The 27,756-nt window shown below is 33.6% G+C and overlaps 1 protein-coding gene across 1 annotated transcript in view; it reads left to right on the forward strand.

Moving 5' to 3' along the window:
* PTPRC (protein tyrosine phosphatase, receptor type, C) overlaps nt 1-25,212 on the forward strand; it is a 132,271-nt gene extending 107,059 nt beyond the window's left edge. The window contains exons 21-33 of the mRNA XM_011970254.1: nt 2,034-2,070; nt 2,168-2,265; nt 2,954-3,079; nt 9,729-9,886; nt 10,100-10,235; nt 11,907-12,056; nt 16,025-16,115; nt 17,328-17,461; nt 18,398-18,532; nt 20,177-20,299; nt 20,522-20,700; nt 22,205-22,340; nt 23,844-25,212. Coding sequence (XP_011825644.1) covers nt 2,034-2,070; nt 2,168-2,265; nt 2,954-3,079; nt 9,729-9,886; nt 10,100-10,235; nt 11,907-12,056; nt 16,025-16,115; nt 17,328-17,461; nt 18,398-18,532; nt 20,177-20,299; nt 20,522-20,700; nt 22,205-22,340; nt 23,844-24,119 — 1,779 coding nt within the window. The 3' untranslated portion in view covers nt 24,120-25,212. The remainder of the gene's footprint in view (nt 1-2,033; nt 2,071-2,167; nt 2,266-2,953; nt 3,080-9,728; nt 9,887-10,099; nt 10,236-11,906; nt 12,057-16,024; nt 16,116-17,327; nt 17,462-18,397; nt 18,533-20,176; nt 20,300-20,521; nt 20,701-22,204; nt 22,341-23,843) is intronic.
* Nucleotides 25,213-27,756: the final 2,544 nt, after the last annotated feature.

Below are 27,756 nucleotides of genomic sequence, written 5' to 3' on the forward strand. Positions count from 1 at the left end.
AAAAAAAAGAAAAAAAACTCCTAGGGTTAAATGATGTTGGGGGGTGATGATAGAAAGTCTTTTTTTCTTTTTTCTTTTTTTTTTTTTTTTTTTTTTTTTTTTTTTTTTTTTTTTTTTTTTTTTTGAGACGGAGTCTCACTCTGTCGCCCAGGCTGGAGTGCAGTGGTGTGATCTCGGCTCACTGCAAGCTCCACCTCCCGGGCTCATGCCATTCTCCTGCCTCAGCCTCCCGAGCAACTGGGACTACAGGCGCCCGCCACCGCGCCCGGCTAATTTTTTGTATTTTTAGTAGGGACGGGGTTTCACCGTGGTCTCGATCTCCTGACCTTGTGATCCGCCTGCCTTGGCCTCCCAAAGTGCTGGGATTACAGGCGTGAGCCACCGTGCCCGGCCAAAATTTGCATTTTTCTTATTCCTGTATATTTCATTCAGCTCCTTCTTTGTCTCGGCAAAATTTTAGAAATATTATTAAAAATATTTTGAAGTGAGCCCATATGTCACTGATATAAACAGAAAATTATTAATATTTGCAAGGATAGTTATTTATTATGTGACTATTGGTATTGGGTATAACAGAATTTTCCTCTACAAACAAAATTATATTAAGAATTAATTTAATGTACTCTGGTACCTCTTGTGTGCTAGATATTAGACTAAATAATCTATGCATGTATTTCTCAAAAGAAGCCCACATTTGCCTCAGCCATGTGCCATATAAGTGAGGACTGGAAGGCTCCGTTTAGTTAATTACCTTGTCCTTGTTCACACAACTGGTAAATACTTGAGTTGAAATTCAACCAGAGTCTGACTGACTCCAAAATGTTATCCGTTAATTTAATCACACTAAATTTCAGCAGACTTTCCTCATCAACACAGATCATCTGTCCACTGGATTTATGCAGAAATGTAAATGTCTGTACGTGGTTAATTTGTTTAAAATATCTTAAAATTTAATTTATTATACAAATGTTAAATAATTAATCCATTATATAGGTTAAATAATTTTAAACAGTATAAAAATATATACAGACTGAAAAAATCTTTTTTTCTCCCCAAATCTGCCATTTTTCCCGGTGTCCTCACCTACCAGAAGCAACTATATTTTCTATTCAAATATATATGGTAATTATGGTATCAGGTTACTTATTATGTTTCTCCATTGGAACTTGGAGCTCCCAGAAAGCATGTGACTTCTGCTTTTAGATAGGTGATTAACATATTGTAGCTATTCAATAAATACTTATTAAGTAAATGAATGTATGCGCAATACTGTGTCATGAGATAGAAGTTTCAGGAAGTTACTTAAATTAATGTTGAATTCTTGTGACCCATGTTTCAAATTTAATCCAATGGTAAAGGCCATCTCTTTCTGAAGAGCTCCTTTCATTGCTGAGGTGAATTTAGGAGTCTGAGATAATTCTGGAAGAAGCCAGTATAATATTTTATCTGCCTCTGTATTCCTTTATCTTGGTAACAGGAGGAGAGAAAGCAGACATTGTAGGTAATGAAATGAAAGTTATTATATCTCTTATCTGAAATGGCAGAGAAGTCTAGGGAATCATCATATTCCAGCAGAAATTAAGAGGTGAAAATGCGGGTAAAATCCAAGAATGATTTGTTGAAAGAAATTGAGTAAAAATCCCAAAAGTAACTACATGGCTGGTGAGCAGGTTTAAACAGTGGCAGATGATCCTATAAGAGTTGGCAGGATATAAAATGTTGAAATGTCTAGAGCACTTTTGTAAATTACAACAACATCCCAGATGAAGATGAAGCCTAGTGTTAAAATTGCTTGAAGTTTACAGCGAAGATACATGAAAGTCATGAATATTCTTTGCAAATGCTAACATGTTGAGCAAATTAAATGCCTGACCACCAATTAATAAGATCCCCTTAATACTTTGAAACTGCCCAGAGAAATTCACAATCACAAAATGATGGATCTAAGGCAATTCCTCTAACTCACAATTTTTCATGTTAATGAGTAATTCAATGTTCAGCAAATGACATATCTTTGCATGTGTTTTCAATAGGGTTTCAAAGAACCCAGGAAATACATTGCTGCACAAGGTAATTTCTTTGATAATCCAATATTCTTTTTGAAAAATTGTTTTATAGCACTTTTAAGAAAACATTTCTTATCAACTTTTATTTGTTTACCTCCTAGGTCCCAGGGATGAAACCGTTGATGATTTCTGGAGGATGATTTGGGAACAGAAAGCCACAGTTATTGTCATGGTCACTCGATGTGAAGAAGGAAACAGGGTAAGAACCAAGAAGATTCATAGTGTGGATCTTGGGGTTAGGAAAATAAAGTGTTGAATGGCATTTTGAAAAGCCACGTATATCTGCCTCATGACTAAACAGAGAGTTCTCTATTTTAATCAGTATTAACTTTTATTTAAATTTTTCATACCTGTAGAAAACTAAAACTTTTAACATACAAATATATGTCTGTATGCATAAAATTTCAAGTCTTCTGATTAATTAAACTTGATTCCTGTTTCTCTGCAGTGTTGTTATAAGTTCAGTAAATTTCACTGTTTTAGCTTCACAAGAACTTAATACTCGAAACAAAACTGACCTTGGGCAGATAGGTGGTGAGTCATGTAATGTGACTTTAGGAGTAAAAGCCTCTCTGTCCCCCTACCTAAAATTAACCACAAGCAATCACATCTTTTTTGCTGACAAATGATTGTCTCCTCTCTTAACATGCATGTAAGCCTGGAAAGATCATCTCGCTAAAAAGTATGAAGGAAATTCTATAGCACTCATAAGTGGGAAATAGAACATATATCAAGCATCACAGCTTAAGGTTTATATATGCTTGAACTACACAAATGTTTTGAGAATTTCAAATGAGTATAGGTTTTGTTTTCACTCTTTAAAGAAAGTTGGATAAAAATTGGCTTAAATTAAAAATTCAAATACTTAATAATGTTTTTAAATATAGAACAAGTGTGCAGAATACTGGCCGTCAATGGAAGAGGGCACTCGGGCTTTTGGAGATGTTGTTGTAAAGATCAACCAGCACAAAAGATGTCCAGATTACATCATTCAGAAATTGAACATTGTAAATGTGAGTTTGCTTTTTACATAATTTTTGTTTTGATACTGTTTTTATAAAAATATAATAATGGAATATTAAATTTAAGAAATTACAATATATCAGGAAATATTATTTTTGATAACCTTTAGGATGAAAAGCTGTGGTTGGAACAATGACAAAAGCCAACAGGGTCAAATTTAAGTCACTGGTCAAGACGTTTTTGTCCAAGTCAAATCGAAAGTATTATACCGTGACCCTGGAAGTATTATAAAAAGAGGGAAGGTCCATTAAATGTGTTGAATACATAATCAAATTGTTAAAAGAATAAGCAATTTGTCCTTATTGTCAGTGAGTTTCTACTTTTATGAAAAAGATTAATTTTTCCATAAGAGAAATGACAGAATTAGAGAACCCTGTAAGAAGTATAAAGTTCTAACTATGCAGCAGCGATAGAATGTTTAGTTCAGAAAATAAGGAGGTCATTGTGGCCTTAGATAATAGTTAAAATGGAAGTCATCATGCATATTATATAATTCCATTTATATGAAAAATCCACAATAGGCAAGCCAATAAAGACAGAAAGTAGATCAGTGGTTGCCTGGAACTGAGGAGGTCAAAAAGAAAATAAGAACAGCCTTTCATTTTGTGATGATGAAAATGTTCTATAATTAGATATAAAGGTGATGGTTGTATCCTTTAGTGAATGTAATATGAATACCGAATTGTACATTTTAAACTGGTGAACTTTATGGTATGTAAAATGTATCTTTTATTTCTAACAAATGAATTTTATTTTTAATTTTTTGGGGTACATGGTAGGTATATTTATGGGGTAAATGAGATGTTTTGATGCAGGCATGAAATGCATAACAATCACATCAGGGTAAATGGGGCGTCCATTATCTCAAGCATTTATCCTTTCTTTCTGTTACAAACAATCCAATTATACTCTTTTGTTTATTTTGAAATGTATAATAAATTATTGTTGAATAGTCACCCTGTTGTGCTATCAAACACTGGATCTTCTTCTTTTTATCTAATTATATTTTTATACACATTAACCATTACCATTTCCACCCTTGCCATACCCTTCCCATCCTTCGATAACCATCATTCTACTCTGTATATCCAAGAGTTCAATTATTTTAAATTTTAGCTCCCACAAATAAGTAACAATATATGAAGTCTGTATTTCTGTGTCTGGCTTATTTCACTTAACCTAAGTCCTCCAGGTCCATACATATTGTTGCAAATGACTATATCTTACCCCTTTTTATGGCTGAATAATACTTCATTGTATATATGTACTACATTTTCTTTATCCATTCATCTGTTGATTGATGCTTAGGTTGTTTCCAAAAGTTGACTATTATTAATAGTGCTCCAATAAACATGGGAGTGCAGATATCTCTTCAATCTACTGTTTCCTTTCTTTGGGATATATACCTAACAGTGGGATTGCCGGATCATAAGGTAGTGCTATTTTTAGGTTTTTTTTTTTTTTTTTTTTTTTTTGAGAAACCTCCAAATTGTCCTACATAGTTGTTGTACTAATTTACTTTCTTACCAACATTGTCTGAGGGTTTTCTTTTCTTCACATCCTTGCAAGCATTCATTCTTGGTTGTCTTTTATATATGTCATTATAACTGGAACAAGGTGATAATATAGTTTTGATTTGCATTTCGCTGATAATAAATAATATTGGCCACCTTTTTATATATCTGTTTGCCATTTGTATGTCTTCTTTTGAGAAATGTCTATTCAGATCTTTTGCCTATTTAAAAATCAGATTATTAGATTTTTTATCATAAAGTTCTATAAGCTTCTTTTGTATTCTGGATATTAATCCTTTGTCAGATGGAGAGTTGGAAAATATTTTCCCTCATTCTGTGGCTTGTCTCTTCACTTTGTTGATTGTTTTGTTTGCTGTACAGAAGCTTTCTAACTTGATGTAATTCTACTTGTTCATTTTTGCTATGTTTGCCTCTGCTCGTGGGGCATTATTCAATAATTTTGCACAAACCAATGTCCTGGAGAGTTCTTCCAACATTTTCTTTTAGTAGTTTCATAGATTAAGGTCTTATATCTAAGTCTAATCCATTTTTTACTTAATGTTTATATACAGCAAGAGGTAGGGGTTTAGTTTCATTCTTCCACATATGTTTTCACAGTACAATCTGTTGTGGAGACTGTCCTTTCCCCAATGCATATTCTTGGTACCTTTGTCAAAAACGAGTTCACTGTAGACTTATAGAATTATTCATGTGTTCTCTATTGTGTTTCATTGCTCTATGTATGTTTCTATGCCAGTACCATGCTGTTCTGGTTACTATAGCTCTGAAGTATAATTTCAAGTCAGGTATTGTGATTCCTCTAGTTTTGTTCTTTTCACTTAGGATGGCTTTGGCTTTTCTGGGTCTTTTGTGGTTTCATATAAATGTTAGGATTATTTTTTCTACTTGTAAAGAATATTATTGGTATTTTGATAGAGATTGCATTGAATCTGTAGATAGTTTTGCGTAGTATGGACATTCTAACAATACTCAGTCTTGAACATGGAATAGCTTTCCATTTTTTATGTCCTCTTCAATTTCTTGCATCAATATTTCCCAGTTTTCATTGTAGAGATCTTTTACTTCTTTGGTTAAGTTTATTCCTAGGTATTTATGTTGTTTTTATCTACTGCAAATGAGATTACTTTCTTGATTTCTTTTTCAGATAGTTCAATGTTGGCATATAAAAATACTATTTTTTAATGTTGATTTTGTATCTTATGACGTTACTGAATTTGTGAATCAGTTCTAATAGTTTTTTTGGTGAAGTATTTAGGTTTTTCCAAATATAAGATCATATAATGTGCAAACAAGGATAATTTGACTTCTTCCTTTCCAATTTGGATGCCATATGTTTCCTTCTCTTGTCTGATTGCTCTAGCTTGGACTTCCAGTACTATGTTGAACAACAGTGGTGAAAGTGGGCATCCTTGTCTTTATCCAGATCTTAGAAGAAAGCCTTTCAGTTTTTTCTCATTTAGTATGATGCTAGCTGCAGGTATGTCATATGTGACTTTTATTCTGTTGAGGTATGTTCCTTCATTACCCTGTTTTTTGAGGGTTTTTTTTTTACTATGAAGAGATGTTGAATTTTTATGAAATAATTTTTCAGCATCAATTGAAATGATCATATGTCTTTTGTCCTTCATTCTGTTGATATAATGTATCACAATAATTGATTTGTGCATGTTGAACCATCCTTGCATCCCTTGGATAAATGCCACTTGATCAAGACGAATGATATTTTTAATGTGTTGTTGAATTCAGTTTGCTAGTATTTTGTTGAGGCTTTTTGCAGGGATATTGACTGGTAGTTTTCTTTTTCTTGATGTGTATTTGTCTGGTTTTGGTATCAGAGTAATACTGGCTTTGTAGAATGAGTTTGGAAGAATTCCCTTCTCTTCCATTTTTTGGAATAGTTTGAGTAGAATTGGTATTAGTTCTTCTTTAAATGTTTGGTAAAATACAGTAATGAAGTCATTAGGTCCTGGGCTTTTCTTTGCTGGGAGACTTTTCATTAGAACCTCCATCTCATTACTTGTTGTCCATTCAGGTTTTGGGTACCAAAAATAATGGTGACACCAACTTTTCAAGACACGGAGAGCAAAATAATTAATGAATTGAAATAAGAAAATGATAAAAAATGGAGGAATGAAGTTAAAATGTAGCATTTTCATTATATTACACTTTGCTTGTTAGTTTATTTACACAATCTCTGTTGTCTTCAGCATAAAATAATGGATTATAAGATATTGTTTGCAAGCCTTATGATAACCCCAAATCCAAAAGCATTCAACAGATACATAAAAATAAAAAGCAAGAAATTAAAACAGACCACCAGAGAAAAATCACCTTCACTTAAAGGAAGACAGGAAGAAAAGAAAGAAGGAAGAGGAGGCCACAAAATAACCATACAAGAAATAACAAAATGGCAGGAGTAAGTCTTTATTTATCAACAGTAACATTGAATATCAGTATACTAAACTCTGTAAACAAAATACATAGAGTGGCTGAATAGATTAATAAAACAAGACCCAACAATCTGTTGCTTACAAGAAACATTCTTCACCTGTAAAGACACAAACAGACTTAAAATAAGAGATGGAAAATTATATTCCATGTAAATGGAAACCTAAAAAGAGAAGGAGTACCTATACTTATATCACACAGGTGTATTTCAACACAAAAACGAATAAAAGAGACATTTATTGTCTCTATGTAATGATAAAGGAGTCAATTCAGCAAGAGGATATAACAATTGTAAATATATATGCACCTAATACTGGAGCACACAGACATATAAAGCAAATATTATTAGAGCTAAAGACAGAGATAGACTCCAATACAATAGTAGTTGGAGACTTCAACACCCTACTTTCAGCATTAGTCAGATCACCCAGGAAGAAAATCAACAAAGAAACATTGGTCTTAATTTGCATTTTAGACCAAATGAACCTAATAGATGTTTATAGAACACTTCAACCAATGTCTGAATGATACACATTCTTCAGATCCATGGATCATACTCAGGGACATACCTTATGTTATGCTATGAAACAAGTCTTATAAAATTTTAAAAAATGAATTATATAAACTTTTCTTTGACTACAATCAAACTAGAAATCAATAACAAGAATTTTGGAAACTATACAAACTCTTGGAGAGTGAACAATGTATTCCTCAATGACCACTGAGTCAATGAGGAAATCACTAGGGAAATTTTAAAATTTCTCAAAACAAATGAAAATGGGAACACAACAATCCAAATCCTATGTGATACAGTGAAAGCAGTACTAAGAGAAAAATTTGTAAGAGTAAGCACCTGCATTAAAAAAGAAAAATTTCAAATAAACAACATGATACATTTCAAAGAACTAGAAAAGCAAGCACAAACCAAACGGTAAATTGGAAGAAAAAAATAATAAAGATCAAAGTAGAAATAAGTGAAATTGAAATAAAAAAATAATACAAAGCATCAATGAAATAAAATGTTGTCTTTTAAAAAGAGATAAAATTGACAGGCCAGGTGCAGTGGCTCATGCCTGAAATCCCAGTACTTTAAGAGGCCAAGGTGGCTGTATCCCTTGAGGTCAGGCGTTTGAGACCAGCCTGGCCAATATGGTGAAACCCCATCTCTACTAAAAATTAAAAAAAAAAAAAAAAGAAAAAAAATTAGCCAGGTGTGGTGGCACGCACCTGTAATCCCAGCTACTTGGGAGGCTGAGGCAGTAGAATCACTTGAACCTGGGAAGCCGAGGTTGCAGTGAGTGAAGATTGCATCATTGCACTCCAGTCTGGGCTTTGCAGCGAGACTCCATCTCAAAAAAAGAAAAAAAAAAAAAGATAAAATTGATAAACCTTTAGCCAGACTAAGGGAAAAAGAGTGGAGACTCAAATAAATACAGTCACAGATGAAAAAAGAGACATTGCCACTGATACTGTAGAAATTTAAGTGATTATTAGATGCTACTATGAGCAGTTATATGCTAATAAATTGGAAAACTTAGAAGAAATAGATAAATTCCTGGATACATGCAACCTATCAAGATTGTAAAACATCTCTTAATAGAGCTGTTTTAAAAAAATACAAGTCTTTGTATAGGGGGTTAAGATTTTCTCTTAACTTCATTTATTGTAGGCCTTTTAGTAATCTAAATTTTATTTTTGTATAGTCTAGATACATTGTCTACAGAAGAAATAGACTTACTCTATATATCTCCATAGGTCTTCTTAGATTTCCATGGTATTACTAATTGTTATGTCTATAGAGTGCTGTGAAACAATCCTATCAATAGTTTCTGGCTAAATACTTGTTTGACTAAGCCACAAAGGCACCGGATCCATAGATATGAGGGTATATTTCTCGGTTGATAACTATCTGACTACATTCTGTAGTCTGGGTTTACTGGTGTTAATTAACTCAGTTTGTATGTTTCTTTTGTTATCTAAATGTAGATGGTTCTTTATACCTGGTGAGAGAATTATGACTTATGCATCTTGTGGTGGTTACTTTGAAATTAGAACAAACCTGAGCGGTAACCTGGGGCTGACTTTCCTCAGTCCTCTCTCTACATTCTGAGTTGACAGTGCTACCATGTGAAGGTCTAAGGAATATAATGTTCATCAAATAATCAGACTTTGCTCACATAAGAATGAGTCCTGCTTGCTGGCCTATCAAGTAGAAGTATTTTAAACAGCTGTGAGAATGACCTTTACCATATCATTTTAAACACACATCCAAAAGGTTTCAGCCACACACCCCCCTTTTATGGTGTATGTTTATTTTGTTTTGTTTTGTTTTGTTTTTTTTTTTTGGCTTGACAGCATGCAAGTTCTTAGAAATTTTGGTTATACTTTCTTTACCTTACTTACCTTACTGGTAAGATATTGCTTACAGGGTAGTGCATGCAAGTCCTGCACAATATCTTAGCTACTAGTTATTGATTAAAAAGGAAAATGCAGTCATGGCTGAGAAGATGTATAAGACACCTGAGGAAATTATGAACTCTTTTGAGCGGTTTATGTTTGCACGAGGAGACCCTGTATTGGTACTCCCTTCCACTTATTTATGTTTCATAGTCTGCTTTAAAAAATCATTTCAAAGAATATATTATCTCTTGACTAGAAAAAAGAAAAAGCAACTGGAAGAGAGGTGACTCACATTCAGTTTACCAGCTGGCCAGACCACGGGGTGCCTGAGGATCCTCACTTGCTCCTCAAACTGAGAAGGAGAGTGAATGCCTTCAGCAATTTCTTCAGTGGTCCCATTGTGGTGCACTGCAGGTAGGAAAAACAACAACAACAACAACAACAACAACAACAACAACAACAACTCCAACAGAATCCACCTGCCTAGGGCTGTTAGAGACCTCTTTCCCTTTGGCAATTGCTATTTTGGGAAACAACCTATGGGAGAAACTTAGATTCTTATATCTGTTTCACACCTGCAGCTTTACCGTGATCATGCCTTTACCTTTTTTTTGCTTGGTTTGCCAGTGCTGGTGTCGGGCGCACAGGCACCTATATCGGAATTGATGCCATGCTAGAAGGCCTGGAAGCTGAGAACAAAGTAGATGTTTATGGTTACGTTGTCAAGCTAAGGCGACAGAGATGCCTGATGGTTCAAGTAGAGGTATGTTCTAACCTTTAGTGATTATTCTCACTTTGGTTTTTTGGACTTAAATCTTTTCCAAGTGATACTAATGATATTTTAAAAAATCGAAATTCTTCGCAACTTCAAAGAGTAGATGATTTCCTGAAAACTAAAACATGTGGTAATCACCAGAAATACTTAGAAGCATTTTTCATTAGTGCCTAAAAGTACTGTGGAAGAAAGATGACCACAAAACATACACGTTTTAAAATAATGAACTGCCATTAACATATATCAGATTGGCAAGAAAACTAAAAACGCTGAAAACAGATTTGGCATCATCTCATAAAATTAAACTGAACAGACAGAATAGTATAGTAGTCAACAGCCTGGTTTTAGAAACTACACTTTCAGGTTCCAAATCTTGCTTTTAATTATTAATACAAGGGTAAGTGGTATTATTTATTAAGTATTTTTAGTCTGACTGCACCTCAGTTAAGTCATCTGTAAAATGGAGGCAATGATAATACCTCACAGACTCATAACCCCAAAAGTAATACAAGTAAAACACTTAAACAAGTCTCTGGCACATACTATGCATTTGGTAATTGTAAGTGATGGTTATTACTGAAAATGTCTGTATTTGACCCCGCAAAAATCACATATGTGCACATACGCAAGAGAAGCATCAACTAGAAACATTTGCAAGAATAGCAAAAAACAAAACAAAACAAACCGAAATATGTACCAGTGAAAGAATGGAAACACCATAGATATGTATCAATAGAGGTATAGGAAAACAAAATTTGGACATGTGGACTCTCTGTATGACAAATGCTATGTTGTGGTAGAAAGCAATAATCTAGGTTTGTGTCTGTCTGTCTGGAGAGATGCTCAGATGAAAACAATGAGTGAGTAAAGTTGGCACACGAAACATTCAAGATATAATACATGTGATTTTTTTTAAAGCACAAAAATGTACAGTGCTTATGATTATAGATGCATAGATAGCAGAGTAGAAATATAAAAACAAATTGTTAACCTGATAAAAAGAAATGATTTACAGTGCAAAATAAAGTACAGTGGAAAGATACTGCCAAACTCAGGGAACTAAAGGTGGTAGTTAAAGAGGATTATCAGAAGTATACTATTTCTTTGGAAATACGGGATTCAAACAAAATAAGCAGTTAAGAGTGGTTAAATCTGGGTTTGGCATATTGGATTAAAAAAATAATTTTCTTATTAAAAAATAATTTTCTTATTTTGAAAGTTCTAAAAACTATTTAGAAAGGTTTTCTAAGGAATAACAACTTGCTTTTTTACCTCTTGAATATACTGTGATATTTATTATGGTTTTACATTCAGTAATTTGGCTTATTGTCCCAATAATTACTAAATGAAGTAACATACAATGTTCTTAAGTTTTTAGGAATAAAAGTTGTGCAATACAGAGTACATGGATAATCTATTTGTAAAGTAATTTTTCTGAAAAAATAATCTGAAAATAGAATTTGCTCACATTCCAGAAAACTCTGAGAGTGAACTTCCAGAATATTATAGATATCACATAAATATTATAGATATCAGTTTGCTTTGCCATGTATTGTTCCAATATGAGCAAAATTATGGGGAATGTGTATTTTAATTAAATATGACTTGCAGGACTCTAAATTATTAGTTAATTATCTGTATTTTTTCCTGAAATTGTAGGCCCAGTACATCTTGATCCATCAGGCTTTGGTTGAATACAATCAGTTTGGAGAAACAGAAGTGAATTTGTCTGAATTACATCCATATCTACATAACATGAAGAAAAGGGATCCACCCAGTGAGCCATCTCCACTAGAGGCTGAATTCCAGGTAATGATAGTGACAACAATAATAATAATTACAGGCAACTTTTACTGAGTGTCATCTACTTTCTAGGTGTTTGCTATGCACTTGACATAGCACTTGTGTTTGGTCCTCACCAGAACCAGTGGAGCACAGATGAGAAAACTAGGACACAGCGAGTTAAGAGAAATGCCTGAATCCACACAACAATTATATAGATTTCTTTAGACCCAGAAATCTGACTTTATTACTAACACTTTCAGTCATTCCTCATTAAGCTGGTATAAAATAAAGTGTCAAGATAACAGTATGTAGCCACAAAACTCATCTGCCAAAGGCAATATAGCATATCACCTTTAAAAACCGTATCTGGTTTTCGTTTGTAAAGGAAATCATTAGAAGAGTTTATGACTGCTTAGGAAGTTGAACTGGCTGGAGCTGCCAGACAGACAGTAAAAGATAAGTACATGTGTCCTAACCTATTTATTAGGCAATTTTTCTGACAGCTAACCTAGCATGTAGTTCACTATAATTTCAGAAATTTGGCGTATCTGTCCTCAAATTGCTCCGTTGTCAGAAAAGTGTTTTGTGTTTTTTTTGTTCCACCTATGATTTCCAGTTTAGTGAGTCATTCTGTAATGTACCAAACTGGTAAATTCAGAATTTCTAAAGACCAGGAGTATGCTTTTAGTCAGATGCAGAACCATTTAATGTTTAGGACCAAAGTGAGGTTAAGATGGGGCTGGAGGTGGAGCATGCAGTAATCACCAAGTGACTCAATACCCCAGAAGACCTGTACTTACAATGGAAGAACTAGCAGGCACAGGGTAGTCTCAAGCAGAGTAGTGTTTTATTGTTGTTTTCTTGCTTTTCTAGCTGACAAATTAACCATATTCAATATACCTTTATACCTGCCCTACTAATCCATGTAAACACATATGCTGTTTAGAGACAGTTATACATTTAAGTTAAACATTCTTATGAATGTTTATTTACTATAGAAAAGACAGACTATTTTTCACTAAACAAATGTGCTTGAGTTTCTGCTGTGTGTGCCAAGTACAATTCTAGGCACAGGAGTCAAAATGATCTGCAAGTGGTCATGGGAAGACGGATGAGAGGATGTGATCCAGATCACAGATAGAAGCAGTGAAATTATTCCATTTAAGCAGACAGTAAGACAGAAGATGAGGGTAGAGATGCAAGTCGGTTGGTCAATTTGGTATTGGGAAATTGAGGCAGCTCTTGCCCGATGATCTATCGCTTTTTCAAGAAAATATGAGGCTAGATCATCAGTTGAGAGTTGAGAGATACAGGAGCGAGTAGAGCAAAGAAGAGCTTAGTGCTTGAGGAAGGGTATGAACTAGTTATCTCAAAGTAGAAAAGCAATCTCCCTAGGCAGATTGCCAGAAGTTATCATTTGATCATCTAAATTTATCGTTATGAGTTTAAAGAAGAATTAGTCAGTTGGTTGTATTGTTTTCTATAGCAGCATTTAGCTCTTTGAGGGTCGAGGCTGTGTGTGCAGATGGTTGAGTTAAACCTATCTAGATTTCGAAAAGTGTCTATTTGAAAGTAGTGAGGCAAACAAGTTGAGGGTGTTTACAAATGAATGATGACTGAGGTGGAAAATAAAAAGCAAATTGGCCGCACCAGGGAGGTGAGAGAAAGCAGTAAGGATAATAAGTTGGACATTTTGATAGAATTACAGATTGCTAGGTTGAACACACTAGAATAAATGACCAGGAATAATAGGGGTAATTTTCAACAACAGGGATAATTGAAGTTGTGATTTTAGAGGTGATGTGATATTTGGAATGAAACCTACAAAGGTGGAATGATGAAAGTGGATGACTGGGATGTGGAGGGAAAGTCATGGGAGGTGAAGAAGCTAAGAAATGAAGAGACTAGAGTGTTGGATAGATCATTCTTGTCAATGTTGAATTAACCAAAAATGATGACAGACCTTGGAAAGAAGAGCACATACTTAGCCAAGCCTAAAACTAAATGAGGTGGAGTGATTTAGAAATCAATACCTGACACTTCCCAGTGAAGGGCAGTGGATAGAAGCTAGCATAGTATGATGGCAGGAATATCAGAGTGGTTGGTTTATTTGAAAGAGAATAAGTAGAAATGGTTTGCAAGTAGAATCAGAGAGTAAGGAGAACACGTATCTTTTCTTAAAGCTGTGAGGTAAAAGGAGTATGAGGGGGAAAGTCAACTTTTTCTTAAAAGGGCTGCCGAGTTATTGGTGGTGTTCTTAGCTGACATCCATGTTTCAATTTTCCATCACTTTCAGTGATGGAAAGTTCAATTGGTGGAAAGAAAAAAAAAGGTGAAGTGACTGTTGGAAGATGATGATTAGGATAAATGGGAGTTCACAGATGACAGACTATGAGCATCAGAGGGCAGAGGAGGAAGGCACTGTTGGGTAAGGTGTAAGAGACTGGGTTGTATCTGAGGATACAAATAACCATTCAGGAATAAAAGTCTGGGGAATGTGGATGCACTGGGAAGCTTAGACTTGTGATGGCATGTGAAGCAGGCAGAGATTTAAGAGTGACAGATCCTTTGTGTCTTAGATGAAGGTGAACCATTAATTCCACCTATAATCCTGAGTATTGCTACAGGGCACAGGCTGCCTCGGTGACTACACTCACAAGAGCACAAGGTGTTATAATAATTTCCAAAACATGTGGTCCTTCATGCAGCTCATGGTGGTGTTTAAGTGGCCTAAAATTCAATGATGATGTTTGCTTTCACTCAATTACGTAGCTATGAATGAGGTTTGAAACAGAGTGCCATGATTAATTTGAACGAGGGTACCATGCTGAAAAAATATATATCTATATACACACACATATATACATGCATGTGTGTGTATATAAAATCTTACTGAATTGTACATGAGGAGCTTTCTCAGTTTAAGTTATTTGTAACATTAAATATTATCATTAAATATTGTTCACTTGACAACTACTTATTTAAGGACTAGTGCAGAGGAAAGACTGGAGGCAGGGAGGTCTTCCAGAATAAATTGGCATTTAAACTGATGCCTATAGGGTAAGAAAAGTTATTAGAGCAACCAAAAGGGGAAAAGGTAGTTCAAGTAAGAAAAAAACAAAAACAAACAAACAACAACAACAACAAACAAGTTTATCTGCCAAGAGTTAAAGAAAAGCTTGGCCTTTCCAAGAATTGAGGAAGCTGGTTTGGTAGAAGTATGGAGGGACCTAGAAGGGTGTAAGGCTGGAGAAATAGTCAGGGGCATATCACTAAAGACTTCTTACACTATTTTGAGGAGATTTTTTGTTTTCTTATAGTGGTGGAAAGTTCATCTTCAGAAAAGCATCTTCTGTTTTGTGTTTTAGAAGGATTAGAGCAAGCGAGATTGAAGACAAAGAGGCCAGTTAAGAAATTGTTGATGTTTTACAAGTGACAAATGAGGGTAGACTAGATTAAGTAGGAGGAAGGAAAACTAAAAGGATTTGTGAGCCTCATCTGTAGAAATGATAGATCTCTTCTGACTAATTAGTAACTGTGGGTGAGAGGAAATCGATCTAGAAGGTGTAAACAAATTAAGAATCAACTTTCAAAACATGTGCCAAGTCTCCTATGAATGTGGTGTCTCCAAAGTTTATTTCTGATAACTTAAAATAACTTACCATTGCTTTTGCAATATAGATCAACATCAGTCTAGTGCTTTCAACTTACGTAAGAACAAACTATTATTTTTCTATCAAGCAGCTCTGAAGAAGGAGACATAGTCTGTTACATATTATATATCTTTAGCTCATACTCATCCTGTCAAAAGAACTAAATGCCTGAGCAATTTAAAGAAAAAAATAATCAGAGGCAAACTGAAAAAGTATGGCCTATAGGGAGCATATGCAAATTTCACAAAAAATAATGAAATGCTTTTCTTTAGGGAGCATCTTATTATGCAATAAGCCAATATTTACATTTTAAATGAGTTTTTCATTTTTTTTCTTCAGAGACTTCCTTCATATAGGAGCTGGAGGACACAGCACATTGGAAATCAGGAAGAAAATAAAAATAAAAACAGGAATTCTAATGTCATCCCATGTATGTAGTTTATTTTATTTTTTTCATATCAGATAAAGTTAAGCTCTTTTGGATTTGTTTAATGTGGGACACACACTCATACAAATGATCTTGAAGCAAGATTTCAACATTTGGTTGTTAATAGGGAAGAAGTTAATAGGTATTGAAATACTAGTTATTGCAAAGACTTATAATCCTGAACATTTACAATGGGCTTTGGAGGGTAGACTGTATTCAGTGTTTTCTTTTTACCAATTATTTCAGAAATGAGTTGTCGTAAAAGTGAAATATTTAAAGCTGGGAGAAAACAGAGCAAGTCTCTTTTACCCATTTTCTTTCATTTTTAGTTTATTTCAGTTATTTACTCCAGAGTAATTGACAAATAGTAAAAATTACATCCATTTGTTCTCATTATGTTTCCTTTTTATCCCTTATATCTGGGAGGTTGAAAGTAGGGGGATATACTCTATAAACTCTAAATCATCAAATTTAACAGATCACAATATGCACAGTTTCAAGACTTGAATTCTACTCTTTAAGCATATTAACATCACATATGGTAATTTTATTCAGCTGCATAAACTAAAATTAGCATGGATAAAATATAACACAAGTTGATAAATTAGACGACCAAATAAATCAGATCAGTGCATGGCTGACCTAGTTGATTTCCACAGGAGTCCTTATGAATGTAGTTTAAAATATGGAATTGATGGTGATATGGTTAATCAAATCATTTGACCAAGTTATTGTAAATTATAGCAATTAAGAAACAGTGAGAAATTATGGATCAAATAATTTTCTGGGCTAAAAAATAATTAATCAAAGCTACCTATATAAGATTGTTAATTTAATGTTACTGGAATGTAATTGAGGGAAAAAATCTAAGCTACGTATTTTGTAAACTTATATCAAGCAGAATTATAATAGTCTATGGGGAACTAAAGTGTATGTATCAAAAATTAAATAATCATATAATGTTACGATATGTATTTGTTGTTTGACATGTAATTATGTTCCATGTTTTTTCCTGGAATCCTTTTCCTTAGACTTTTGTTGTATAATTTGTTTATCAACAAGTACTGAATTTTATATAGGATCTTATTTCATGCAGATCAATAAGTTTTCATAATGCAATGTGTCCCTTTTTAAATACTTTCAAATTTCCACATGACAATGAAGAAGAAATTTAATTTTTTAAAGGAAGGCTTACTACTGATTTATTTTACATAGATGACTATAACAGAGTGCCACTTAAACATGAGCTGGAAATGAGTAAAGAGAGTGACCATGATTCAGATGAATCCTCTGATGATGACAGTGATTCAGAGGAACCAAGCAAATACATCAATGCATCTTTTATAATGGTAGGTACTTAAATTGCAAAACCCAAGATCCAGCCATTTTAAAGTCATATCTATGTTATTAGGGCCATTCATTAAGTGATTTTATAAAAGAATAATGAGCTTGGTCATAACTACATATAGATTGACATGAGAGTTTCAATTTCAATGCTACATTTTAACTTAATGAAAGATTTAAAAATACTATAACTTAATAACCTGATACAAAATAAGTCAATGCTATTGGTTATATTTTATGACAAATATAGCTATAATCACATCAATTTTAAAAATAGTAAAATTTGAGCAAATACAAGTATTTGAAAATGTTTATACATGCTCAGATACCCAAATTGTAGGCAAAGCCAAATTTGCATATTTGTATGGTTAGAAACTTTTCATTCAGATTAATGAATTATTAGGTGAGTCTGTGTCACATCCCCCACCTTTTTAATTAACTGAGAATTCAAACAATGAAACTTTAGTCATTTATTAAATATTTATTATTTATACATTAAGTTGGATTTACTTATTTTCCAAAGTTTCCTAAAGCACACATTCATAGAATATTAGTTTAATTAAGAAATACAATAAAAATATAAAGACACTAATTAAAATTAGTATAGACATGATGAAGGTAATTTGAAATGCTTAAGTATTTTCTTGTTATAACCACACTAACCTTTATAGAGAAACAAAAAGGTGTGTCTTTTGTGGAAAGGAAAACTTGTTTCCCAAGATATGTTGTAATCTTGATTTTACATTATTAGCTAAGAATTATTATCTGCATAATTATTTTACACATAGCTATTACATTGTTTCTTGGACATAGGAATCTTACTATTTGTATGTGACAGCACTGATATCAAACTAAGTAACTCTATTTCAAAATGGTTATTTTAAGAATCTACTGAGCTCTCTTCTGTAGTAACAAAGTTCCACCCTTTTTTGTCTAAAAAGAGCTACTGGAAACCTGAAGTGATGATTGCTGCTCAGGGACCACTGAAGGAGACCATTGGTGACTTTTGGCAGATGATTTTCCAAAGAAAAGTCAAAGTTATTGTTATGCTGACAGAACTGAAACACGGAGACCAGGTTTGTACTTTTGAGGATTTTTTTTTTAAACCTCTCTGTCATAAAACTTCATTCTCCAGTCTTGGATTGCTTGCTTGATCACCATACCCACATCTTTTTTAGCCCTCCATCACACAATTCTGTCTGCTCAATCTTACCCCTTTCACCCTGGTGTTGGCCTCCATCAGCTATGTCTGGATTCTGACAGTCTCTCGTGTTTGCCCCCTCCAGTCTTGCATACTACTCACAGATTAGCCAGGACGCAGCAATGCCAGTGTCACAGCAAATAACAGCTACATTTTCACTCTGTTTTCCTCATTTTCTCAAGATAAAAACCAAGCTCTTTTTGTGATATCCAGCACCCTCGACAATCACCCCGTCATGTGTCTTTCATCTTCCTCCCTTTTTTATGTTTTCCATCCTCTCCACTCTGGACAAGCAGGTTTTGTGCCCAAGCCTGAACACACCATTTGCATTGTCATCACTGAGTCTAAACTTATTGATATTCCATGTAACTAAATGTGTGCTCTCTTCCAATTTTGACCCTATGCTTTTAACAAGACCAAAGTCCTGAAAAATATATCTGTATCCTCCTTTCTTTATTCCCATGTAATATTTATTGCCATAAAAGTCTATAGTTGAAGGTGAATCTAAGATATAATTTGATCTTTTACTTAATGCTTGTGACAGATATTTTATCCTTTCCTTAATATCTTCAGTTATTATTAAAATTTCCCTGGTGGTAGATCTCACTCAGCTTTAGCACCGACCACATTATCTGACATATGTTCAAGCTTATTCAGTGAATAACCTTATAAGTATGCAAAAGATTTAAGATTTATTATGTCCCTCTCTCTCCCCCAAATCCCACTCTTTCTCACCCTCACCTGGTCCCCTTCCCCTGTACATGGAAAGTTGCTTTTTATGTTTTCTGTTTTAAAGGAATGTATGTCCAGATTTCTAGCGTGGAATTCCCACAATCTTTTCCTTCATATAAATTATGAAAGCTGGGAAACAAGATGGAAGTACAGGCAGGACTGCCTGTATTTGTCAGAAATTGAGGGGTCGTAGTTGGTAGACAACAGTTGGTAGCGAGAAGAAACACTTGTGATTCATCTACTCTTCAATCTGGCCCTTTCCTTAGATATGCAGACAAAATATATAAAGCTGCTCATGGTGTTGGTCAACAAGATGACAGAGACAAAGCCCCAAAAGATGCACCCTTCTTCCTCAAGAACCACTGAAGGGACAGTGGGACCTGAGTTATTGAAAGGGTCGTGAATAACATTGACTCATGCCAGCCATAAATATTGAAGAGGTGATGATAAGCATGTGGAAAAGAGGAGCAAACCTCAAAGACCTACACTAAGGAAGACAGCTGTTCTGGGGGACAGCTGTTCTGGGGGTGTCACAGCCACCTCGATTGTGCTCAGCTTCCCTTTTCTTACACAAGGAAATACCACATATTTATTAAATGAGTCCCCAATGCTTAAACTAGATTCTGGATTTTTATAAGCAGGTTTCAATTTTAGCAAACAATAATTTTCATTTAATAGAAAAGAGGCACAGACAGAGAAAGAGAGAGAAAGGGAGAAAGAAGGAGACTGATCCTTTGCATACTTTAAATAGCAAACAGAAACTGTTGAATTGTCTTCTTTTATCCAGGAAATCTGTGCTCAGTACTGGGGAGAAGGAAAGCAAACATATGGAGATATCGAAGTTGACATGAAAGACACAAACAAATCTTCAACTTACACCCTTCGTGTCTTTGAACTGAGACATTCCAAGGTATGGAAACAATTTTGGGAGTATGTTTCTTTCGTATAATGGATCTGGTAGCAAAATGAATGTAAATTACTCTATGCAGGCAAGGCCAACATATACATAATGTTTCAGAATAACATTTTAAAATTATTTAAATAAAAGTAATTGTGAAGAAAATATGACTATCAAATTAGAAAATAAGCTGACCTTCACTCCAGTTAATGCTCTCTTCAATTCTGATTTTAGAGGAAAGACTCTCGAACTGTGTACCAGTACCAATATACAAACTGGAGTGTGGAGCAGCTTCCTGCAGAACCCAAGGAATTAGTCTCTCTGATTCAGGTCCTCAAAGAAAAACTTCCCCAGAAGAATTCCTCCGAAGGGAACAAGCATCACAAGAGTACACCTCTCCTCATTCACTGCAGGTGGGTGGGATTTGGTAGAATGTGCTCCAAAAATCATAATGCTTGACTTCCCGGTTCACATGTTGTCTTATCTATTTATCCTCATATATGAAACACATAACCACAGTAAAAACTTCTTATGGAGTCAGTCACTCTCTTGGTTGTTTCCACAGCATAACTATTATAGAAATATAATAGAAGTGGTTATATTATAGTGCAGTAATTTTAAGTTGTGTTTTTTAATACTTGGAGTCATGTCATCTTTGATTCCTTAGTAGCTAACATTGAGCCAGGAATGTCATCTGTGTGAATGAATTAATGAATGGAAAGGTGTGTGAACAGATAGGTAGATGGGTATCACATTACACATATACTCATATACATTGATCTACTCTATTAGGTGTCACAAAAACACCTAATATGTTTAATGAACATGAAGTTTATTAAACATATTTTAAGTTAAATATTAACTGAAATCCCAAAGGTTAGCAATTTTGATTTGAAACTCATTATTTAATTTTCTAAACTGAACCAAAGGGCAAAGATTGTGATAATATCAACAATAGTACTGGATTTTATTGGTTCCTTCATCTGTGATAGATGCTTACATATTCATCTTAAGCAATATAATTGAAAGAAAGATATATAATATAAAAGTTTACACGAAAAAGAATATTGAAGTAAATGAGAAATGAAAAACAGTAAAGTAAAATGAGAAATGTTAATCTAGTGAAAAGCTTTTAGAATTTCTGAAAAAGTCTAATTGTTATTATTGGAATTGCATATACTAGAATCAAACCTTTAGAAATACACAAATATTCAGCATTTATGTGGAAAGAAAGCTGAGGAAGGGAAGTTTACACTGTAAAACTATATATGTTTCTTAGAATATGATTTATATACAATAACTAAAGCACCCTGCTGGTAACATATTGTTTAAACCAAATCTTCATGATAATGCTTTATACTTTTCATTGTTTGGTAAACTATTTAATTGCCCTCTTTTTAATGAATAATTCTACTGGGTATTACTTTTCTACTGATGCAGAAGTGAAAACATTTGTGAACATGGTAGAGAGGCAGAAGAGTGAAGAAGCATGTATTCTAGTAATTTACAGAATATTAGGTCTAATAGTTCTGGTTACATCAGCTTCAAGCTATACCTTTCTCTTCTCAAAATCTTGATTCCCTTATCTATCATACTGGCATTCTGATATTGGTTTCAACAACCTCAGATGTAAATAAAAATGCATTAAAATCCTTAAAATACTAAATAAAAGGAAATATATTTTTAAATCCTGAGACAATTAAGTTTTCAATTCCAGGACTATCATACTCTTAAATTGAAAAAGGTTGCCTAAAAATGCATTTAGCATAAATAATTTGGTTCTTGAAAGAGGCTGGAATAAGATAATTATGATAAACATGAAGTAAAAAATATATTCTCTCTCTTCCTGTTTTTATTCTAATATCACCCTTTTTGGTAACAAATAGGATTATTTTCTATCTTTTCTTTCTTTTATAGGGATGGATCTCAGCAAACAGGAATATTTTGTGCTTTGTTAAATCTCTTAGAAAGTGCGGAAACAGAAGAGGTAGTGGATATTTTTCAAGTGGTAAAAGCTCTACGCAAAGCTAGGCCTGGCATGGTTTCCACATTTGTAAGTATACTTCACCGTTGCTTTTAACATGCTTGGAAGACTTTTTTTTTCTTTTTGATGGTTTCCTTTTTTTTTTTCTCCTCTCCTTTCCTCTCTTTTGTTCTTTTCTCCCTTTCCTTTTCTCTCCTTTCTTATATTTTCTTTCCTATTCTTTTATCTTTTCTACTTTTACATGATAATTCACATTAAATTATTATCAGTCTAAATAAGAGCCTAAAGTTCCTAGCCCTTTGTTGTGACAGTTCATGAAGAGTCTTTCCCTAAATGCTCATGAATTTCTTAATTTTCTTGCCTTCACTCCTGTATCTATTTGTGTTGTGTAATAAACCACCCCCAAATTTGGGGGCCTAAACAAGTAACATTTATTATGGTTCAGTAGTCTAATGATATGTTGGAATGTTCTGCTGATGCCCTCAAGCTCAGCCAATAGAGACCAGGCTGACTCATGTGTCTGCCTTCAGCTGATGTGTGCCCTATAGTTTGGCTGGTCTAAAGTGACCTACACTGCCAGTAGGTTGGCATGTGGCTGCCATTTAGCTACGGCAACAACAGTGAGTGGGCCACATGTCCCTCCTCATCCAGAAGACTAGCCCAGGCTTATTCACGTTAAAGCAGCAAGTTCCACAAGGGAAAGAAGACTTGTGTGAGACCACTTGAGGCCCAGGCTTGAAAGTGACACAGATGTCTTCTGTATATTATTAGTCAGATAAGTCATAAAGCCTGCCCAGATTCAAGGGGTAGGGAAACAGACCCCACTTCTTGAGTTGGCCTGCAAATTCACATTGCAAAGAAATGTGGATACAGGGAGGAAAATAAGTTTTATTTTCTTGTAATCGATCTATCGTGTACACCCTCTAGGTGGTAGTAACTGTAGATGGTCATCTGGGAATTAATCCTTATTCACAATGTAAACTTAATTACTCACTAAACTATATAAAGCTTTTAATCATGTATGATATTGAGATTTCAAATCTTGATACTTAAAAATGTATCAAATGCTTGCTATATGCTCTTGCTATAAAGAGACTAATTGGTGAGTTTGAGGGAAAGTGTGGTATTTACTAATCAATGTAGTATGTAAAATGATAGAGAAATTATAAGAAGAACACAAATGAGGGCATTTAATTTAAACTTTAGGAATCAAGGAGCGCTTCTCAAAGCAGGTGATTCCTGCTCTGATTCTTAAATGATTTGTAGGCATTAGACAGGAGGATAGGTACAAAACATGGCGTCATGAGCAAAGGCATGGAAATGGCCCATGAGAGGAGTGAACACCGGTTTGGGGTTGCTCCAAGGTAAAGTTCAAAAAGTATCCTGCAGTCAACCCTTTAGGACCATAAAGAAACTAAATTATTTAGATATCTTTATGAGAACCTATCAAAGTACTTTTCTGTCATTCAATACTTCCACAAACAAATCATTAGTTCTTGCTAATCTTCATCTGGCATAAAAATAATGGCATCAACTTTCTTCGTGTAATTTCCTGCTTAATTCCTTTACTAGGAGCAGTACCAATTCCTATATGACATCATTGCCAGCACCTACCCTGCTCAGAATGGACAAGTAAAGAAAAACAACCCTCAAGAAGATAAAATTGAATTTGATAATGAAGTGGACAAAGTAAAGCAGGATGCTAATTGTGTTAATCCACTTGGTGCCACAGAAAAGCTCCCTGAAGCAAAGGAACAGGCTGCAGGTTCTGAACCCACAAGTGGCACTGAGGGGCCAGAACATTCTGTCAATGGTCCTGCAAGTCCAGCTTTAAATCAAGGTTCATAGGAAAAGACATAAATGGGGAAACTCCAAAACTCCTGTTAGCTGTTATTTCTATTTTTCTAGAAGTAGGAAGTGAAAATGGTATACAGTGGATTAATTAAATGCATTGAACCAATATTTGTGGAAGGGTTCTATTTTACTACTGTGGAAAAATATTTAAGATAGTTTTGCCAGAACAGTTTGTACAGACGTATGCTTATTTTAAAATTTTATTTCTTATTCAGTAAGAAACAACTTCTTGTAATCTTTACATGTGTATGTGTATGTGTGTATGTGTGTGTTTGTGTGAGAGACAGAGAAAGAGAATTCTTTCAAGTGAATCTAAAAGCTTTTGTTTTGCCTTTTTGTTTTTATCAAGAAAAAATACATTTTATATTAGAAGTGTTTACTTAGCTTGAAGGATCTGTTTTTAAAATCATAAACTGTGTGCAGACTATAAAATCATGTACATTTCTAAAATGACCTCAAGATGTCCTCCTTGTTCTACTCATATATATCTTATATATCTTATATAGTTCAAGATTTTACTTCTAGAGATAGTACATAAAAGTGGTATGTGTGTGTATAGCTACTACAAAAGAGTTAACTAAATTAACATTTGGAAATCTTATATTCCATATATTATCATTTAATCCAATATCTTTTTAAGCTTATTTAATTAAAAAATTTCCAGTGAGCTTATCTGGCTCTCTTTACATGGGGTTTACAATTTTTTATCATCTATTATTCCCTGTACAATATTTAAAATTTATTGCTTGATACTTTTGACCACGAATTATGTTTTGTACAATTGAACTTAAATAAACGTCATTAAAATAAACCAATGCAATATGTATTAATATTCATTGTATTAAAATAAAAAAATACAAATATATTTGTTAAATGTTTACATATGAAATATAACATAGCTATTTTTATGGAATTTTTCATTGATATGAAAAATATAATATTGCATATGCATAGGTCCCATGTTAAATACCATTCATAACTTTCATTAAAGCATTTACTTTGAACTTCTCCAATGCTTAGATTCTTTTTACCGGGAATGGATATCACTAATCATAATAAAATTCAATGATTATTTTTTTCTTGTTTATAATACATTGTGTTATATGTTCAAATCTGAAATGTGTATGCACCTGTTGAAATATGTTTAATGCAGTTATTAACATTTGCAGAACAATTTTACAAGCCCCAGTTATCCAATAGTCTAATAATTGTTTAAGATCTAGAAAAAAATCAAAAATAGTGGTATTTTTCATGAAGTAATAAAAACTCATTTTCGTGAATTCTGTAATAGCTTATTACAAAGGTCAAATAGAGCCTTTAGATTGGTTTGGTTTTCTACATCTTTACTCTTTTGTCTGATTTTATATGTCTTAACTATACAGCATCAATTGCTGTCCATTCAACTCACATTTATTTTGTGTCCCTACTTCTAATTATTTCATTATTGTAACACATAAAATTAACAATTAACCCTTATAGTATTATATAGATCCTTGTGCTTATTTAACAGACGGAAAGAAGTAAATTTTACAATGAAGCCACAGTTTCTAATTTATATTAAGATTACTTTTTACATCTTTACTTAGTAGTGAGAAAAGGGGATTAGAGTCACCAATTATAGACACAAAAAATAAAGTTTGCTTTCACTTATCTCTTCAGTCACTCAAACCATTATGCCTTCTTTTCTTCTATTGAAACTTAATCAGTTGCCATTTTCTAGATAATGTAGTTAAAATTTGCAGTTCAATAGAACATTATGATGTATGCCTACTTTTTCTGTGAATTGCTTCAAAATACAAATAGCAGAATGTCTAAATAATCTACAAGCAAAGTTTTTCTTCAGAAGTTTCAATTGCAAGTAACATCTTCCAAATGTGGTAGTTGTGTGTTTTAAATGTATTTTCCACCTGACACTATCTTTTCAAAGATAAAAACTACTTAGAAAATAGAGCAATAATAATTTCTGTTAGTTTAAGAATCAAGCTTGAAACATTTTTTTTTCCCACATATGGGAATTCATTGTAAAGAAAGAGATAAAGTGGCTAAGAAAGCCCATTACTTTGTGAGAACATATACTAAACAGAAGGTGATACCCATGGCACCAACATGGAATTATATGTCTATGATTTTTACCTTTAGAAAGAAATAATACGTGATTTATAGGTCTATGTCTATGGCTATGGGTTGCATTAATGGGGATCTGTTACAAGGTATAAAAGATTTATTTGCTAAACTTTGGCACTGCCATTATTAATTCCAGGACCCAGTCAGAAATATTAAGCAAAAAGTTTTGACTTACAAAAGCCTGGTTCATTGTAGGGATAATGTTCTGAATCCAGAATATTCCATTTGTTGGGCAAAAAGAAACTTCTGGGTTTCTTTTAAAGTTGTTTACTTTATTCCTGGTATTAGAATTATATGGGCATAAGAGATACAAGTAGTGACCCTAAACTCCAGGTCCCAGGCTACTAATTGTGTACATAAGTGACAGATAAATATTTTCATTTAAGAGATATACATTTTAATATTTTCTTGCAAGAGGAAAACTGTGTAAAGTTATTAGCTGAACGTCTGTCTTTGCAATGATAATTTTAAATGTGTTAAGCTTCCACTCAGAATTCTTATAGTTGTACAGATAAATTTTCATATCTATTTTTGTTTTTTCCCTCTAAAACATTAAATATAAAATTTATTTTTACAACTAACTATAGGACTGATCTTAATTTTAGATTTATACCAGATATTAGTTCTAAGATGTCCTCATAACACCATGTTAGATCTGAATAAGTGAATGATAATTGCTCCTAGCTAATTGAAACATGTTTCTTGATATGAAGACCTTCAAACGTATCACTTCAAAGGAAACGAATATCTGTTAAAACGAGTAGAAAAGGCTGTGCTTTCAATCTCTTGCACAACTTTTACATCTGGAATGATCTGCAGGTTCTTCAAAGACATTCAAAATTAGACTTATTTATTTCCTGTTTTAAGTGAAAAGATTCATTCTTCTAAGGGTCCATTTTATTTGTATTCATTCGTTTGTAAACCTGTTTACATTTTATTCTTTGCCCAAATCAAAAGTGATTGCAAATTTTAATTATGTTTGTGACAATTAAAAGCTTTTGATAATTGACAACAAATGAATTGTTTTTTGCTATGATCCCCTAAAGACAAACTCTTCTTTACTTAAACTATCCATGATTACTTTCTTCACAATGACATGGAATTTGATTGTCAGATAAAATACAAGGCCTTGAGTCACATTTGAATTTTAAATGAAACAGGAATAGTTTTTTAGTGCAAGTATGTCCCATGCAGTATTTGGGACATATTTGCACCAAAAATTGTTTCTTGTTTATTAGAAATTTAAATTTAACTTGGCACCCTATTTTTTTTTTAAATCTTGCCGTTTTAACATGGAAGGATCAACTATATCTACTTCACTTAAAAGAACGTTTGTAGTTCTCCTTGCAGAGAGCTCCTTCCCCTCTCTGGTTAGCTGTATTCCTAGGCATGTTATTCTTTTTGTGGCAATTGTGAATGGGAGTTTGGCTCTCTGCTTGGCTATTGTTGGTTATAGGAATGCTAGTGATTTTTGCACATTGATTTTGTATCCTGAGACCTTGCTAAA

This window comes from Mandrillus leucophaeus, unplaced genomic scaffold (assembly GCF_000951045.1).
Source record: "Mandrillus leucophaeus isolate KB7577 unplaced genomic scaffold, Mleu.le_1.0 Scaffold938, whole genome shotgun sequence".
Lineage (NCBI taxonomy): Eukaryota > Metazoa > Chordata > Mammalia > Primates > Cercopithecidae > Mandrillus > Mandrillus leucophaeus.